The sequence below is a fragment of the Vespa crabro genome, chromosome 3, assembly GCF_910589235.1.
Source record: "Vespa crabro chromosome 3, iyVesCrab1.2, whole genome shotgun sequence".
NCBI classification, from domain to species: Eukaryota; Metazoa; Arthropoda; class Insecta; order Hymenoptera; family Vespidae; genus Vespa; species Vespa crabro.
Window position 1 is genome coordinate 13,341,318 of NC_060957.1, and position 19,851 is coordinate 13,361,168.

A 19,851-nucleotide genomic window follows, 5' to 3' on the forward strand; every position below is an offset into this window, starting at 1 on the left:
CTTTCTCTATCTGTCCCTTTATTTATTTCTTTTTTTCAATTTTTCTCTTACTCCCACTATACGTATTTTTTATCTTTCCTCGAATTAAAATTTGTTATCTCTTTGAAACCAACAAAAGTTCATACTTGTTTTGAGAAATTTTTAACGAATTATTTCAAATCAAATGGCATATTAAAAATCGTGATCATTCCGATTGTGCAGATAAGAGGGAGGTATGAGGAAGTTATGTATTAATCGGTAGTAATTTAATAATGAATTATTTCTATAATATTTATATATTATAATATTAGATAAAGATTAAAGGAGAAACGATTTTATAATGAATTATTTATATAATATTTGTTGTTATTAATTGTAATATATAAAAATCAAATTGTAGAATGACGTAATTATTAAATGAATTATTTCAAACGCGACATATTTAAAATCGAGATTTTTCTAATGGCTAAACAATAGATTATAAATTAAGTATTATTATTGTGGAGAGAGAGAGAGAGAGAGAGAGAGAGAGAGAGAAAAGTACTTACAAATTATAATATTTAAAATTATAAATTATAACATATAAATATCAAATGTTAGATGTTAGATAATTAATGATTTATCTTATTTTAAACGACTATCTTACCTTTTTTTTTTCCATTTCTATTGATTTTTATATCTCGTCAAATTGTTCTTATAAAATATATCTACATGTTAATCGAGAAAGAGATCAGTAACGTTGAATATATTAACGTATGTATCCCCATTTAAGATAAAATTCATTCAATTTATACTATTTCAATTTTTAAATAGAAATTTAATCGAATATGATCATCAAGCAATCGTCTTAAGATTAATTTCATTAAGACATATGTATGAAATTAAATGTTCAATTTATTAATCATATAATTTCTTCGATGCTTTTTGAAATAATGTATTTACGTTTGAACGACGATGTGAACGGTATCACTTTTGGAATAGTATCATTATTTTTATCTCGAACGTCAATTTCTACGATAACGTATATATAAATATATATGAGACTGTTTACAGAAAGTTTAACGAACAGTACGTGTGAAACGAGAAGCAATCATCGTTAGATGAGTGAATTAAGTTGGATGAATTCTCTAAATGAGTGAGAGATAGAAGGAGAGAGAAGGGGAGAGAGAGAGAGAGAGAGAGAGATAGTAGATCGATGACTAATCATGAGCGAAAATTTTCAACTTAAGGCACTTTTGAACGAGGCAAGATAAAAAGAAGAGATTGAAGAAGAAAATATATAAAAAAAAAAAGAAACCAAAAAAAAAACAAAAAAAAAAAAAAAACAAAAATAAAAATAAACGAAAAAAAATTAGGAATAAGAAAATAAGAAGAAGAAATAAAGGGGGCTGGGTGAGCGGGGGGAGGGAAAAGAGAGAGAATAAAGAACTCCGCAGGATTTTATTTTTTTGTCCCCTACCACCCTTCCACCCTTTTGTTAATCTCAGCTCTCTATCTTAAGTCTCTCTATGTCTCTGTCTCTCTCTCTTTCTCTCTCTCTCTCTCTCACTCCTTTTTTCTTTTTTTTTTTTCTGCTCTATCTTTTCGGTATCTTCGAAAATGCCCTTCGAGTAATTAATGAACGAAATCTCGAAGAACTGGGAGATAAGCGCGCGAGATTGGTAAGTTCGATCGTTAAGCGAGACTTTTAATAAAGCTCTCGTTTCACCCTACCTCTCTACCCTCCCTCCTACCCCACACCCCTCCTTCTCCCCTTAAAAAAAAAAAAAAAAAAAAGAGAGAAAAAAGAAAGAAGAAGAAGAGTAGTGAATGGAAGGGGAAAGGGTTGAAATAAAGAAGAGAAGTGGAACCGCTTGTTAAGGTTTCGTACTAACGCCCTTTAAACGCTCGTCTTCGTAATAAAACTCTGGGACAGAGAATGAGAAAGAGAGAGAGAGAGAGAGAGAGAGAGAGAGAGAGAGAGAGAGAGAGGGAGAGATGGAGAAGATGAGCTTTTCTTGCCGCAAGCTTGTAAACTCTTTAACAGAAAGGGAGATACATTTCTTTCTTTCTTTTCTTTTTCTTTTTTTTTTTTTTTCTTTTCCCTTTTTCTCCACTTGGATAATCTATTATCTGAAATTTTAATTTTTTCCTTTTATTTTCATTCCGTATTATACATTATATATCTTCTATTTTTATGATATATAAATTTCTTTGATCGTATTACAAGTTGTTATAACGTCATTATAATATATAAGAAAAAGTAGTAATTTTTATATGTATATATATATATATATATATATATATATATATATATATATATGTATACATATATAAATATTACTAATTTTATATATACATTTTTTTTTATATATAAAAAATAATATAACTGAATATGATATAATTTCTTAAAAAGAGAATAATCATGTAATTCTATTATTAATTAAATAATTTTATCATAGTATTTAATGTATATTATATATTATAATAAAATATATACTTTGATATGAGTAATAATATAATTGAATATGATATAATTTCTTAAAAAGAAAATGATTATATAATTTTATTATTATTAAAAAAAATTTTTCTGTTCTTTTTTTTTTTTTTTTTTTTTTCTTTGCATAATTTCCTGTATTATTACGTATAATTATTTTCGTTTTTTTTTCTATCTTTTCCTCATTCTCTCTCTTTCTCTATCCATCTATCTCTCTATCTATTTTCCTCTTTATTCCTCTCAGAAAAGCAATGCTGTTTTACTCACCCTCGTTTTGTAAATTCTCTCGACTCCGACGTTGTCGGTGAACGTAGGTTCCTGCCAGAATATCAAACGATTTGGCTCGCCTGGACTTAAGCGCACTTCAAAGGATGTCGGGCAGGTCGAAACTTTAGGATTCTCAGTGTCTGAAAATCAGAGTAAACGTAATGTGAGAGATACATAGATATCTACATACATTACATACCTATCCAAATGTTAATATGTACAATATAATCTATATCTTCACATAATATTTAATCGTACTGGATGTTATATATACATATATATATATATATATATATATATATATATATATATATATATATATATATGTTTTGAGATAAAAGAAAAAAAAGAAACAAACAAATATTATTTCAATCACAAAATCCATATTAAACGGTTTCCATTTATTTCAATAGAAAAGAAAGAAGGAAACATCATTAGTTTTGTTAAACGTTTAGATTAAAAAAAAAAAGAAAAAAGAAAAAAAAAAAAAATTTATAAAACATCACGTTTATTGAAATAGGAAAAACATTAAAGAGGAAACGAAAGAAAAATTTGATCTTTTTTGTTCTTTTTTTGTTTTTCTTAAAATTTTCTAAGGAATAAAATGTGTGATCGAACGTTATTCATTGATTACATCAGTCAATTTCTCAATAAATATACATGAACGTAAAAATACACGGACACACACAAAAACGAAGTTACGAGAGCCATAGAGTTCTTTTTACTTTCCGTTTAAAATTCTTTCTCGACAACAACGATGAAAGACCATAACGATAAACATTAACCGCAACGAGTCTCTTAAGAAACCAACGAGTGCGCTGGCTTTTTCTTTAACGAGATTAGTAAACCGAAAACTCTTTGCGGTGAAAAGAGTCGAATAATATGAAGATGGCCATTAAAAGATGATCATGAAAATTTCACTATTACTTGCTTCCTTGAATATAATTTATCTATTCGTTTTATTTATTAAACAAGAAATAAATATTTATTTATATTTTATAATAAAATATATGGACAAATCGAATTAGACATTTTAAATATATGTACGTAACATATATTTTTACAATATATGTAAAAAAAAATTAAATAAATTTCAATACAAATATTTTTTTAATTATCCTCCATCCGCGTGATACATAATTTTACAATAAATATTTATTCACAAATCGTATAAAATCTATATGTGTTTGCGTATGAGTGTGTATGTGTGTGTGTGTGTGTGTGTGTGTGAAAAGAAAACAAATTTCCATACAAATTTTTCATCATTATCTTCCATAGGCATGTTATATCATTTTACAATAAATACGTATCTATAAATCATAGAAAATTTATCTCAAGAAAGAAAAGTTTACATAAAAATATTATGTATAAAAATATCATAACACAAAAAACTATCCTAATTCTATTCATCGTCTATTCATCCTTAGATAAATAATTGCAAGCTACCATAATCTATTTACCTTAACTTGTTTATTATATCCGTGGCCTTTGACCTTTCTCGTCATTCTTACCTTACAGTTCCATATTATCATACAATTCCTCTCCCCCCCCCCAGGAAAACTAAGTTAAGTCAAATAAACAGTCCTTAAGGGATGCGTCAATGATGATGAAGAAAAAAATGAAAAAAAGTAAAAAAAGAAAAAAAAAGGGAAAAAATAAAAAATTGATATAAAACGAATCAATAATATATAAACACGTATCATTTCGTTTTTTTTTTTTCTTTTTTTTTTTTTTTTTTGTCAAAACGATGAACCGATAGGCCTTTGAAAACAAGCAAGGTTTTTCGAAAACTTTTGGAATGATTAATTAAACGGAGTTTTGATGGTGAGGTATAGTTTATCAGAAGGAACCCGTAAAGTTCAACGTTGTATATACAAACGTAACAATCGATTGGTACGGTTGACCGATCTTCTTTCTTCATCTCTATCATCTTAAATAAAGTAGGAGAGAGGAAGAACAGCATCCGTCCACTCCTAACGCAAGAAAGGAGAAAAAGTTTTCTTTGAAGGCGTATCGAATCTACCCTTCATCCCCTACCAATCCACCAATCCTCTCATCCCCTTCACTCCAACAATCTTCCTATAACCTTCATTCCCCAAACCTTCCAATACTCTCATTTCATCTTCCTTCCACTAAAGTTTCAACCACAATCAAATCTCTCCCCACTATTCTTTATTAACGACGCGACGACTACTACGAAAGACGAACTTCTTTCACCGCAGGATATCGCGCTCGAGTGGGTTCCCTCTTCGAACGTTTCACGATCTACAATCGGTTAAATTCAACGTTTAATATCTTTCTTATCTTACGTTAAATTCGTTTACGATCGTTATCAACTTTCTTCGATGATTCGTAGATCGATATTATCGAATCGATTATTTCTTCCTCCTTTTCTTTTACTTTTTCCTTTTCTTCTGCTTCAACTTCCTCTATTTCACGTTTTAGTTTTATTCCTTTATTTTCTCCATTTCTTTTTCTTTTCTTTTTTCATTTGCCTACTTTTTCTTTTTTCCCTTTTACACAGTTTAACTTTCGTCGTACGTTCGACGTAATTTTAAATGTCGAATAGTATATATTATTTATAATGATCGTTTAACTATTAAGAGATTAATTTTAATTAATATTCCTTTCTTTTTTTTTTTTTTTAATTATTTCTCTTTCTTTTGGAATAGTAAGATGATATTAGAGTTTCATCGATTAATAAAACAAATCAATCTCGTATTATTAATAATATGACTACATTTTTATTTTCTTTTGTCTTTTTTTTTTTTTTTTTTTTTTTTTTTTTTTAAACAAATTAATATATTTTTGAAATATCTTCATAAAAATATTGATCGTATATTTTACTAATTAATTATTGGTTATCATTACAAGTTTTGCTGTGACGAGTAACTTAATTATATATACATATATATATATATATATATATATATATATCTTCTTTTATATATAACAGAATGATACCAATATTTTTGAAGTATTAAAAAAGTCATAAAAAACATATGCCCAATATTTCAATAATTAATCATCAATAAGAACAAGAGATCGTTAACAAGAATTTATGAATTTAAATATTAGCTATGATGAATAAAATTACGATATACGTTTTTATCTTCTTTTATTTTTTTATTTTTTTTTTATTTTTTCATTTTTCTATAGCACAATGAAATCAATATTTTGGAAGTATTAAAAAGGTCATAAAAAATCAGTATTCAATATTCTAATAATTAATCATCAAGCAATAAATCAAATAAAACGTTAACAAGATTTATTTATTATTCGTTCATTTAAAGTTCAGCTTTAACAAATAACTGAACCATATACATATATGTATATATATATATATATATATATATATATATATATATATATATATATAACAGAATAATAACAATATTTTTAATCCATTAAAAAAGTCATAAAAAAAGTATCCAATGGTAATCGGACAATTAATTAAATCATCGTTAAATACAATGGAGATCATGTAACTAGATGTTTATCTTATTACGACGATTTATATATATCATTGAAAAATTTTCACGTTCAACGTGACCATTTATATCTTATCAAAATATATGAGGAACAATGAGAGAAAGGATATAGATCAATGATTAAAGAGAAAAAGAAGAAGTCATTCTGTCATTTTATTAGAGAGATTGAGAGAAAGACAGAGAGACATAAAGAGAGAGAGAGGGAGAGAGAGGCAGAGACAGAGAGAGAGAAAGAGAGAGAGACAGAGACAGAGAGAGAGAGAGAGAGAGAGAGAGAGAGAGAGACAGAGAGATCTATTGCTTCTCTTGGAAACTGAACTTGTTGGCCAGGCATAGGCGAGACACTATCACCGTGCATGTGAATATATAAGAGACACATAAAACGTAAGCACGTGGAAAAGAGATAGATCAAGAGCGAGAGAAAGAGGAAGATAGATAGAAAGACAGAGACAGAGGTAGAGAGAGAGAGAGAGAGAGAGAGAGAGAGAGAATCTCTACATTAGATTTATGCGATGAAAAACGCGGAAACGTAGAGGACTGGTGGATATGCATGCTTCACGTCGAGACGGGTTACACGAACCGGAAGCATCGGACAGTGATGCTGTGTATTATCTTGATGGCAATGTGGATCGATCGTAAATCCGACACCAGTATGTACGCGAAATAACGCATAATAAAAGGCCTTTCTTTCATACCATCATAATACCTCCGTTCATTTATTCTTCTCATTTTATTTGCGCCAATAAAAAAAAAATTTTGTTCTCCCCCCCCACTCTCTCTCTCTCTCTCTCTCTCTCTCTCTCTCTCTTTCGTTTTTTTCTTTTAATCTTTTATTTAATTTTTTTTCCTTTTTTCTTTCCTCCTCCTTCCCCCGCCCCGCCGACCCCCCGCCCCCGCCTACTCCATTAAATAAAAAACATCGATCCCAATGTCCATTGAAAAGAATTAAAAAGGGAGAGAAAAAAATGATCGATCGTTATCTATTATTTTGTTCAAATTGCATACGAGTTGAGTACAAATTTTTAACCGGCAACGCAAAATTCTTTGTCCATATTATTATTTCCCATTATTTTTCTCTCCTGTTTTTTTTTTCTTTTTTCATTTTTTTTTCTTTCTTCTTTTTTTTATCCCCATTCGAATTATATATAAATAAAAAAAAAAAAGAAAAAAATAAAATAAGATAAAGTGAAATGAAACAAAATCAATAAAAAAAAAAAAAAAAAGAAAAAAAAGAAGGGAAAATGGTACGAGTCGTAAAAACGACGGCGTACATTTTCTTTCTTTCTTTCTTTATTTATTTATTTATTTATTTATTTTTTCTTCTTCTTCTTCATCATCATTCTACTCGCTCGAACAAAAATTCTATTTTTCATAATGTTTCACTTTTGTTTTTCCAAAAGTAGTACACATTAATTCGAATTCGTTCTTAAACGATAACATAAAGGAGAAACATTCGTTTGATTGTTCGTTCGACTTGCATTAAAGAGAAGAATAAAAAGAAGAGAAAAAAAGAAAAAATAAAGGAAGAGATAAAATAAATGAAAGAAAAACAAATGTTATGAGTTGTAATAACTACGAAATAAACAATGTAAAATTTATCTCTTTTTTCCAAATATATATACATACATACATACAATACATACATACCTATATACCATATATATATATATATATATATATATATATATATATATATATATATATTCTTTTTTGGTTCATTTTGTACCATCGTTGTCGCCATCGTCGTCGTCGTCGTCGTCGTCGTCGTCGTCAACGTCGACGTCGACGTCGTCAACGTCGTGTAGATGGCCACGTCGGGAAATGAGGAGGAAATGTACGAGTTCAGAGAGAACGAGAGTGCATACGACGTACGGCATATTTATGCGCAGTTCGCCGTCGGTTGGAAGCTATCGCGTTTCTCCGGAGACCTGTATTTCATATTTCGTCCACGCGCGACATATCTAACGACGTGACGTCGTTACGTCGAATTTAGGTGACTCTCGATGACAACCACTGCCTCGTCCTTCTATCTTTTTTCATTTTTTTCTTTTTTTTTCCTTTTTATTTTCCCCCGTTTTACTTATCGTTCTCATTTTTTTTGTCTTTTATAGTGCAAAATTTGATAGATAAAACGAAAAAAAAGAAAAAAAAAAGAAAAGAAAGAGAAAAGATTCGCCATTTTTGCTATTTTCTCATTGAGACATGAAAAAAAAAAAATGTCTTCTAAGGACAAATCGAAAATATCTAAATTATTATTAAAAATTAATTATTCATATTCACGTAGTTAACTTAAGATTTTAATCGACTCTCAATGACACAACTGACTCCGTCCTTTTATCTTCTCCTCTTTTCTTCTTCTTTTTCGTTTTGCTTATCGTTCTTATTTTTTTTTCTTTCTTTTATACTGCAAAATTTAGAAGATAAAGAAAAAAAAAAACAAAAAAAAAGATTCATGAGTATCGTCAACTTTCGTTTGAGTTGATGATGCCTATGTAAAGGCATCGAAGGATTGAAAATATCTAAATTAATTTAAAAATCGATTAATCTCGTTTTTTTTTTTTCAAATTACAGTAGAAAAATGCATTTCCAGGCTCGTAATTTTGCAATTTGAGAAGAGCAAAGAAAAATCTCGAGTCTCAAAAAATCAATCGGAAAACTTTCGTCATTCCTTCTGCAATTGTGTTTCCCTGTGTGTTTCGTGCCAATGGAAAGAAAAAAAAAAGAAAAAAGTAAAGAGAAAAATAAAGTAACACATACGTAAGGATTTAAAGGTTCGATTTTCATTGGCTACCATCTGACCGATCAATATATCTATTAAATAAGCAATTTTTATTCGATCACGATCTCGATTCTCGATTATACCTTGTCACTTTGAACTTAAGGGGGATGAGAGAGAGGTAAAAGGGAGAGAGGGGAAAAAAGAAATGTACCAACGTATCTATTCGTTCGTGAATTCGTGAATGATACGTATCCTTATTTGTATTCGATAGGTCTTCGAACGAAATGATCGGGCGTGTTACGTGAGAAATGCGATAGTAGATATTTGAGTTAGGTTGAAGCATTTAAACGATTGAAATCGGAATGAATCGAAGAATCATATGACACTTTAGCGATGTCTATCGATATACAAGGTGACTTGAACGTACGAGTCAATGGGGATTTGATACAGTCGACGTTGATATATGTAAATACATATATACATAAATTGATACGTAAGTATATATATATATATACAGACGACAGCTATGTTCTTTTTTTTTGTACATGTATATATGTATATGGATGTGCATATAAATAGGTATCAATTGTAGTGGTTTCGAAAGGTAGATGATATTTATCCGGGTTAACTCACCTCGAACACGTATGACGATTCTACAAGTGCTCGTATAATTGGACACGGGTGACCAAGCTGTGAATGTGACAACGGTGGTGCCTGCTGGTAGATCGGCTTGCAATTGTTTGGCCCATGTGGGTGATGCATCTACGTATCTAAATAATAATAATAATAATAATATTAATAACGATCAAAATAACGATAACAATAACAAGAACGAAAAAAAAAAAGAGACAAAGAAAAGACAAAATGATCGAAATAGATGTAAGTAAAAGTTTAGAAATTGATCGATCATATAAATCCTATAGATCCGTTATATGGACTCTAATAAATCCATTTAAAATAGAAAGAGACATATCGTATCGTACGATCGACGTGATATCCGTTTGATCGACGCCTCGTTAGCATATAAATGCTCATCGAACGTGATCTTCAGTTGATTGACGCGTAATGCGTCGCGACGCGCCTGGAGATACTAGATAACTCTCTCTCTCTCTCTCTATCTTCTCTCGTTTCTCTTTCTCTCTCGTGTATGTTTCATCCTTCTCGTCGTTAGAAGGGACGATGATGACTATGAGATGGATGACGATGAAGATACGCACGGATTCTCTCGTACACTTGCTTAAGTGCAAATGCACGAACGAGCACGGTGGCTGCCGGATAGATCCTGGCCCCGTGTATCCTCGACAGGAATCCTGTAAGCTCGTTTGGAATTCCCATTGTGGAACTACTACCACTTCTACTACTACTACCCATTACTACTACTATTACTATTAATGCAAAAGCAGCTAGAATAGAACCAATATACTAACTATGTACGTGCGTAGCTGTCCCGCGGCTACCGATTTCTATTTGGGTCAGGAGTTAAATAGTCTTTGTGAAAACTAACGATATATATTAACTCTGGTAACGTTTAAACGAATCAATTTATACGTATCTATCTTTGATCTTAAACGTACGATCTAAAAATGTAATATCTTTAATTCGATAATAAAAGAAATTAACGATGTTATAATAAACGATTTGATTGTTCTTTCTTTCTTTTTTTTTTTCTTTTTTTTTTTTTTTTCTTGTTTTCTTTTCTTATCCTTTTTCTTCCTATCTTTCGTATTATTTTTCCCCCATCCATTAAGATAATCTATTATTATTAATAAAATTAAAAATCTTCATATTATTTATATGAATTATTTCATACGCACATCCCAACGTAATAATTCTCGGAGTTATTTGTATTAGGTCTTGCTTTTGTTTTAGAGAATTCGTAAGGGCGTTAAAAAGCGAGAAAGGAAGTTGTAGGAAGCGAAGAAGCGTAAGTAGGGATAAGTGAGTAGTTGCGGTTAGTAAGCTATTTAACAATCTTACTAATGTGCACAGTACTTACAATAATAATAATAATAATAATAATAATAATAATAATAATAATAATAGTACTAATGCGATAATGGAATGTTAATTATAATAACAATAATAATAATAATAATAAAAGCGATAATGATATTAATCATAGAAATGATGATAATAGTAGGAAAGAGAGTGAAACGTGACAAGTTAAATGTGTATAATTAATGTAAAAAGAGAGAGAGAAAGAGAGAAATAGATAAAAAGATATATAAGTAAAACGATCGTTCAATAAACTGTAATTTTCGATGGATAGACATGATGAAAGCCTCGCGAATCAGGAATCATCTTACCTCCACCAGTTCATATTAGACTTTGGCTGAGGGAAGGAAACGCGTATCGTATTCTGCCTCGCGGGTAACTCCACGTCCATGTCCTGTGGGCATCTCACAAACGGCCTTGGCATGTCTGTAACGATAGAAGGTGGTCATTAGACCAAGGCAATTTTCCTCCCACGAGGAAAGGCACGTTCTCTATCTCTTCCTCCTCCTCCTCCTCCTCATCGTTGTCCGTTCTGACATATAAAATCTCAACTAATTGCGATATAATCGAATGGCCTTTTAAACGAACGAACGAACGAACGGCAAATGTAACCAAATACATATCAAATCAAAATCATTTGCTTACTTTTAATGATTCGTAAGATTTTTATAAAGTAACTATGAAATAACTACTTCTCAATGTACGAACATTATACCCTATTATATGGACTATTAAAAGGCTATTTAACAAAGAAACCTATATTAAAGGTTTGACTCTTAAAACGGCACTTTTCTTTTTTTTTTTTTAGGATACCAGCCAATTGGCATACACTCCAACTCCTGGATATAGTGATACGAGTTATAACGTCGTTCGAAGAAATTAAAAACTCCCATTTCTCCAACTATCATTCCCATTCGATCGCATAATTTTACCAATTCACATTCTGTTTTATACATCTTCGACCGAATGAAAATGAATACCGAAAGTTGGAAAAAGAAAAAATAAATTAGAAAAGGAAAAAAAAAAAGAAAAAATTAAAAAAACGAAAGAGAAGAAGAAGATGAAGAAGAAGAAGAAGAAGAAAATGAAGAACGAGAAGAAAAGTCAACGGGGTGAAAATGAAAGAAAAAAAAAAAAAAAGAAAAAAGAAAAAAGAAAAAAAGGAAGGAAAGACTATAACCTTCCCGTAAGCTCATTAAGATCCAACGTTAACGTATGGCCTCGTTAGCACACAGTCCTAGCGTTTACAATCCCTATCATAGAGAGAGAAAGAGAGAGAGAGAGAGAGAGAGAGAGAGGATTCCGTTATTAAAAGCTCTTTAGAACAGGACCACGTTGGACTAATTGAACGTGAACAGTTCGTAATACGATTTTCGTCACGTATAAAAATAATCATCACCGATGACGTAAATCGATCTTTTGTTTTAGAAACGATATCCGTTGAAAGCATACCTCAGCAACGTTAATTATCCCATTACTTTTGATCCATTCTCAAAGTAGAAATTGTGAACTGTGTATTTAGCGGAACGTAGATATCAGATAATCTTGCTAATCTTATCTCTCTCCTTTTCTTTTTCTTTTCTTTTTTTTTTTTTTTATCGGTTGATACGCTTGGTTACTTTATACAAGATAGAGGGATAAAGAGATAAAGAGAGAGAGAGAGAGAGAGAGAGAGAGAGAGAGAGAGAGAAAGAGTAAGAGAGAGAGAGATATTTATCCATGATATTTCGCAATTTCCTGTTATAACGATGAAGGCCGGTAATCGTATCGTCATTAGAGAGAACACGTGATTACCTAGATCGTAACGAGAATCCACGAGCGAGTATTCACGAAGGCACACTGGTTCTTTTCCGTTCCATCGACCACCGTTAACGCAATATCTCGTATGAGGTCCCTCCAATTTAAATCCACGTCGGCATCTAATGTGACACCTAGCGCCATGAGGATAATCGGTCGCACCGGAATAATGTCCAGGACATCGGATCTGTTTGATAGATTTTAAACGAATATTAATGATCGTTATAATTAAATTTAAATTAAATGTTAAACGTTTAGAGTTTACGTGATTTAATGCTGTTATATTAATCGTTTGACTGCGCGCGGGCGCACATATGCGCCACAGGCGCGACCCGCGAGCGCATATATGCGCCACAGGCGCGACCCGCGGGCGCATATATGCGCCCGACGAAAGATTCCATCGTTTACCATTGTCTCATGCATATGTTCAGTACCCAATGATCGCATGCCACTCACGCTAAGCGCTTCGGCTTAGAATAACTCGAAGGATTCATTCGCGTACTATTAAAAAGCTCTCTTTCAAAAAAGTGAAATAAAAATGTTCAGATAAAGATAATGGATAACAAATATAAACCAGATACCTCGGCGTGCAACGGTGGTTCCATGGCGGGACACTTTGATTCCGGTGAGACGCATGTTCTCTCATCCGTAGACAAAACTAAATCGCCGTTGCACGTACAGTAGTAACTTCCTGGCGTGTTAATGCATTCGCCGTTACAACCACCGTTCCGGTTCAAGCATTCGTTTACATCCTGACACTGACTTCTGTTCCTGAAAGCATAGACCCTCTAACATCGTTACTGGTTCCTTGATAATTTCTTGCTCCTTGTCAAGTAATAATACAGTTCGTTTGGTATCATGACGTTTGTTATCTTATTGCCCGTTAACTACTATCCTCCACCAATTTCATCGTTATTGATCGTATTCACGAAATATTGATAATAATATACAAAGATATTTATTTCCTTTTTTTAATATATATATATATATATATATATATACTTTTTTTTTGTAAATACGAAATGTTCGTTATCAAAAAAAAAAAAAAAAAGAAAAGAAAAAAGAAATAGAAAAAAATATAAGAAAAAAAAAATGAATAAACAAAACATTGATTGATTAATTAATTAAATGTCACACAACTTGCCTATGATTGAACAGGTAGCCCGATCGACAATTGCACAGGAAGGATCCCACAGTATTAATGCATTCCTGTTCGCATCTACCGTTACGCCATTCGCATTCGTTTATATCTAAATCGATAAAGTTACGAAATTATAATAATACGTGCTTTGTTCCAAATACTACTTACGAATTCGAATTCGAATTTGAATTCTCGATCGGTAATATGTCAGTCAAGCGTTTGCACAAAGGAAAGCACTTTAACTTGCCTACGCATTCGCTTCCTTGTAATCGAAATCCTGGGGTACAGGTACAATGATATGAGCCAGGAGTATTGACGCATCTCTCTCTGCACGGTGAATCCTCGGCGCATTCGTCGATATCTGTTAGAGAGCGATTTATAATTAAAAATCAAATGATAATTCAGATCTTTTAATTGACTTTAGATCTTTCTTATATTCGAAAAGAGAGAGAGAGAGAGAGAGAGAGAGAGAGAGAGAGAGAGAGAGAGAGAAGAAAAGAAACAATGATTTATTATTTCGTTAAAAGTTTTTAACACGAACCTACACAAGTGTCACCCTCCGATCGATAACCTTCGTCGCATTCGCAACGATAACTGCCCAAGGTGTTGACGCATCGATTCATCTTGCAAATTCCTGATGCACATTCGTCGATATCTATCCAAACGAGATTTTTTCTTTTTAAACATTTGATATATAGCATTAAGAAAAAGACTGTTGTTACTATACGGTGCTCGACGATACGCATTATGAAAATTTTTTAACAAAATAAAAGTTCTTTTCAACCTAAAACTTCGAAAATTATTCGATCCCCGTTAAAGATTTTCAAAGAGTTTGTCATTCTCTTTTAGTAGGTTAACTCGAAGTAAATAAAATTACGATAAAGACGTGTTTTCTTCGAAAACAAAATTGACCTGTCTCTGTATTTTTACAAGTCACTTTCGTTGAGACAGTCTGTATATATATATATGTATGTATGTATGTGTGTGTGAGTATGTAAAATACTTCATGAATAATATTATATTTCAGAAGTGAGTAGGATATGTTCATAACTATAAATTCATCTTGAAGATGGATCGTTATAAATACGTGGCCACAATAGCTATTCAAAGAATATATATATACTTAGATACATATGTGAATATATATATGTATATCGTCAAAACTCACCTATACAAGTAGAGTTCAGCATTTGATATCCTTCCCAGCATCCACACTTGTAAGATCCAACAGTATTAATGCAAGTATGCTCGCACCCATGCCGACCATAGCATTCATCCACATCGTGACACATCGAGCTGTTGGACTTGTCATACTGAAATCCCTCCTTGCAAGTGCATATCACCATACCGCCTTCGGCATTGCATATCTGCTCGCAACCACCATTATCGATCATGCAAGGGTTTGAATGATAGCAGGTCTTATTCTTGATCTCGTATCCTCTGGGACAATCGCAACGGAAAGAGCCCGGTCTATTGATGCAAGCGTGAGAACATCCACCGTTATCCACTTCGCATTCGTTCACGTCTACGCAAGTTTTAGCATCGTCAGCCAATCGATAACCATTAGAACAATCACACCTGTAGCTACCCTTAGTGTTTAAACAGATGTCCGTACAAGAACCATTTTCTATTTCGCACTCGTTTACATCGATACAATTTTTAAAGTCAATGTCATCGAGTTGATGACCATCCGGACAACGACAAGAGAATGTACCTTCGAGATTAATGCAAACGTCCGAACAACCGCCGTTCTCAGTGGCACATTCGTCTATATCAAGACACGTTTTTCCATCGTTGTCAAGCCGAAGACCAACCGGACAACTACAACGAACGCCACCAATGATATTGAAACAGGCATGAGTACAGCCGCCATTTTCTATCTGGCATTCGTCGATGTCTATGCAACTTCGAGAATCGTTAGAAAGAATATGACCATTCGGGCATTGACATTCGAACGAGCCCGGAGTATTGATACAATTGTTCGGACAATCAGCTATTTTCTTCTCGCATTCGTCAATATCCAAGCAATTCTTTTCATCTTGACCAAGCTCGTAACCCTCGGGACAACTACAGAAATGACCTCCGATCGTATTTGTGCATACGTGTGAACAACCACCGTTTCCTTCGAGACACTCGTTGATGTCCAAACAAGAGGATCTGTCGCTATGTAGATAATGTCCCTCGTAACAAGTACATATGTAACTACCAAGTAGATTCAAACAGTCATGTGTGCAATTGTGTTCGCTTGTAAGGCACTCATTTACATCGACGCAACTCTTCTTGTCCTGCGGCATGAGAATATATCCGGTTGGGCATTCACAATGATATCCCCCCTCGGTGTTAACGCACGAATGAGAACAGCCAGAGTCCACGTCGTTCTCAAATTCCTCGCATTCATCGATATCTTCGCAAGTACGATGATCGTGTTTCAATCTGAATCCCAATGGGCAAGAACAACGAGTCTTGCCGGTACTCTCGTCATGGTGACAACGATGAGAACAATTTCCATTGTCGCGTTTACAACCATCGATCAAAATGCACGTCCTATTGTCCGAATCAAGATCATAACCAGTTGGACAACCGCATCTATATGAACCAACGACGTTGAAACAGGAATGCGAACAGTTACCATTTTTTTCTTGACACTCGTCTATGTCGTCGCAGAAAGTTAATTCGTCAGGATTGACGCGATAACCCTCGTAACATTCGCAAGTGAATGTACCTAAGACGTTCGTACACCTTTGAGTACAATTGTCTTTAAGTTCCGAACACTCGTCTATGTCCAAGCAGGTTACATTGTCGTTCGTGGACAAACGAAATCCTGTGGTACAGTCGCACGTTACTGTACCGTTTAACGAGTAACAAATGTCAGAACAACCGCCATTCTCAACGAGACATTTGTCCTGGTGCGTGCAAAATTTCATATCGACGTCGTCCAAAATCATATCTTCTGGACAAAAACAGGACACATTACCGTTCTCGTATTGACAAAAATGCGAACATCCACCGTTATCGATCAAACACTCGTCGATCTCCACGCACGTTTTCCTATCGTCCTCGAGTAATTTGTAATTGTCGGGACAGGCACACTCGTAGTCACCATCGGTATTAGCGCAAAAATGAGAACACCCACCGTTTTCTTCGACGCACTCGTTCGTATCCTCGCAGGTTCTCTTATCTCTTCCAATTTGATATCCCTTAGGACAATTACATTCGAAACTACCGATCGTATTGACGCAATCGTGAGAGCAAGGCTCGCTTATCTCGTTATTCGTTTCCGAACATTCGTTTACGTCGACGCAAGTTTTATTGTCGAACGACAATTTGTATCCGAGGTGACACGCACACTTGAAGCCGTACGATTCGCTGATACACTCGTGCGAACAACCGTGATGGGTCTCACAGTGGTCGATTTTTTTACAGGTCCAACCGTCCGGTTCCAACGTGAAATCGTCAGGACACTCGCACGTATATCCATTACGAATGTTTACGCAAATATGACTACAGTTGTGTCTACCGGCGCACTCGTCCAAATCCGTACAAGTTCTTTTATCCTTGTCCAAGGTGAAATCTTCGGGACAATAACATATATAACCGCCATCGAGATTCTCGCACTCGTGAGAACAATCGTGAAGATTCGTCGAACATTCGTCTATATCCTTACAGGTTCGTTGATCCTCGGTTAATTCGTATCCATCGAGACAGCTACAACTGAAACTACCTTCGGTGTTGTTACAATGTTGCGAGCACAGTGTATTACTTTCTGGGAAACATTCGTCGATGTCAATACATGTTCTTTCGTCGGTCGATAATTTGTATCCCGTTGGGCACTCGCAGTAATAAGCGCCCTCGATATTTTTGCAAATATTCGAACATGCGTGTGATCCTTCGACACACTCGTCTATGTCTCTACAGATTTTACCATTCTCCAAAAGATCGAATCCTTCGGGGCAACCACATCGAATCTCTCCATTCTCTTCGTGTTCGCACGTATGAGAACAGCCATGATCACTGGCGCAGGGGTCAACGATCCTACACGTACGTTCGTTTTCATCGAGTTTCCAACCGATAGGACAGGTACAGTTGTACGTACCAATCGTGTTTACGCATTCGTGAGAGCAATTGTGTTTGAGCTCGTTATTCCGGCACTCGTCTATGTCGACGCATACACGTTCTTCCTCCGAATAAAAATAACCCATTGGACAAGCGCAATTATATTTTCCCTCGAGATTTATACAAAGATTTTCACAATCGTGCTCGCCATTCTCGCATTCGTTAACGTCTATACAAGTACTATTGTCCTGCTCGAGTTGATATCCTTTTGGACAATGGCACTCGTAAGAACCTTCGACGTTCTTACAAATATGACTACAGTTATTTCCATTGTTGTCCGTACACTCGTCCATGTCCTCGCATATGGTACCACTTTCATCGATTTTATAACCAAGAGGACATTCGCATTTGAAGGTGAACCCGTCTAGATCCGGCAAGCATACGTGAGAACAGGTGACGTTCGAGCATGGATTTGATTCGATACAAGTTATACGATCCTCCTCTAAAATCCAACCAGTTGGACAGGAACATAGATAGGAACCATACTCGTTGATACAAAAGTGAGAACAATCGTGATCCTCTTCCTCGCACTCGTTTATATCCTGACAGATATTGTTATTTTGATCTCTTCGAAATCCATTCTCACATTTCTCATCCTTACACGTTAAACCATCTTCGAGTAGATTTAAACCAGGTGGACAAGTACATACATAACTACCATCAGTATTGACGCACTCGTGTGAGCAGTCGTGCTCGTCCTCAAGGCACTCGTCCATATCCAAACACGTTTTTCCATCCTCTTGTAATACGTAACCCTCGTGACATATGCATCTATAAGTGTCGGCGTCTACTTCACAAGATTGAGAACAACCGGCGTTATCGCAGATATCCATTAAGACGCATTGAGTTTTGCTCGAGTTGAAAAACATTCCTTGGGGACAAGAACACTCGTAAGAGCCCACGGTGTTTTTACAATCGTGAGAACAATCGTCGAGATTTTCTAAACACTCGTTAACGTCGCGACACTCTCTCCCATTTTTATCGATTTTATAACCATTAGGACATAAACACTTGTAACCATTTTCCAAGTTAATACAATCGTGAGAACAATCATGGATACCTTTTGAACACTCGTCAATGTCCATGCAATCGAATTCTGTCACTAGCTCGTAACCGATAGGACACGTACAGAGATAACCGCCTGAAACGTTCGTACAATTGTGCGAACAACGATGACGTTCTGTCTTGCACTCGTCCAAATCGATGCAACTTTTTCGATCGTCCCCAAGATAAAAACCATCCTGACAAACGCACTCGTAACTACCGCGTATATTAATGCACAGGTGTTCACATCCATGATCTGGCTCTTTACACTCGTCAATGTCCGTGCAATTGAATTTCTCATTTTCATGTAAAATAAAACCAATCGGACATTCACATACGAAACTTCCCTCTAAATTAACGCAAGAATGCGAGCACGTTGTATACGTACATTCGTCTATATCGATACAAGTTATTTTATCTTCCAAAAGACGATATCCAGGAAAACAACTACATCGTGGACCTTCATTCTCTATATATTGACAATCCTGAGAGCATGCTGGATTCATGGACGAACAGGTTCTCTCTTCCATACATGTTATATTGTCTTCGTTCAATACCTGTCCCAAAGGACAACCACATATAAAGGAACCCTCGATATTGGTACAACTATGGGAACAGGGTAACGGTGATTTCGTACACTCGTCGATGTCCTTGCAAGAAACCTCGTCTTCTTCGAGTTGATAACCGGAACGGCATACACAATGATAACTACCTTCCTCGTTTATACATTCGTGCTCGCAACCGTGCGTTTCAATCTCATCAACTTCCGCACACTCGTCGATATCTTAAAACAACGTTAAATAATTAACGAATAACACGATATATCGAA

General features: G+C 34.2%; 1 protein-coding gene across 6 annotated transcripts in view; it reads right to left on the bottom strand.

Moving 5' to 3' along the window:
- The window catches only part of LOC124423072 (fibrillin-1-like), a 143,716-nt gene that overhangs the window by 19,006 nt on the left and 104,859 nt on the right, over nucleotides 1-19,851 (bottom strand). For all 6 annotated transcript variants that reach the window (XM_046960383.1, XM_046960382.1, XM_046960388.1 and 3 more), the window contains 9 exons: nucleotides 15,034-19,806; nucleotides 14,407-14,520; nucleotides 14,113-14,226; nucleotides 13,869-13,974; nucleotides 13,306-13,495; nucleotides 12,722-12,911; nucleotides 11,239-11,353; nucleotides 9,566-9,702; nucleotides 2,723-2,862 (listed from right to left, as the gene is read on the bottom strand). In XM_046960383.1, the coding sequence (XP_046816339.1) occupies nucleotides 2,723-2,862; nucleotides 9,566-9,702; nucleotides 11,239-11,353; nucleotides 12,722-12,911; nucleotides 13,306-13,495; nucleotides 13,869-13,974; nucleotides 14,113-14,226; nucleotides 14,407-14,520; nucleotides 15,034-19,806 (5,879 nt within the window). The remainder of the gene's footprint in view (nucleotides 1-2,722; nucleotides 2,863-9,565; nucleotides 9,703-11,238; nucleotides 11,354-12,721; nucleotides 12,912-13,305; nucleotides 13,496-13,868; nucleotides 13,975-14,112; nucleotides 14,227-14,406; nucleotides 14,521-15,033; nucleotides 19,807-19,851) is intronic.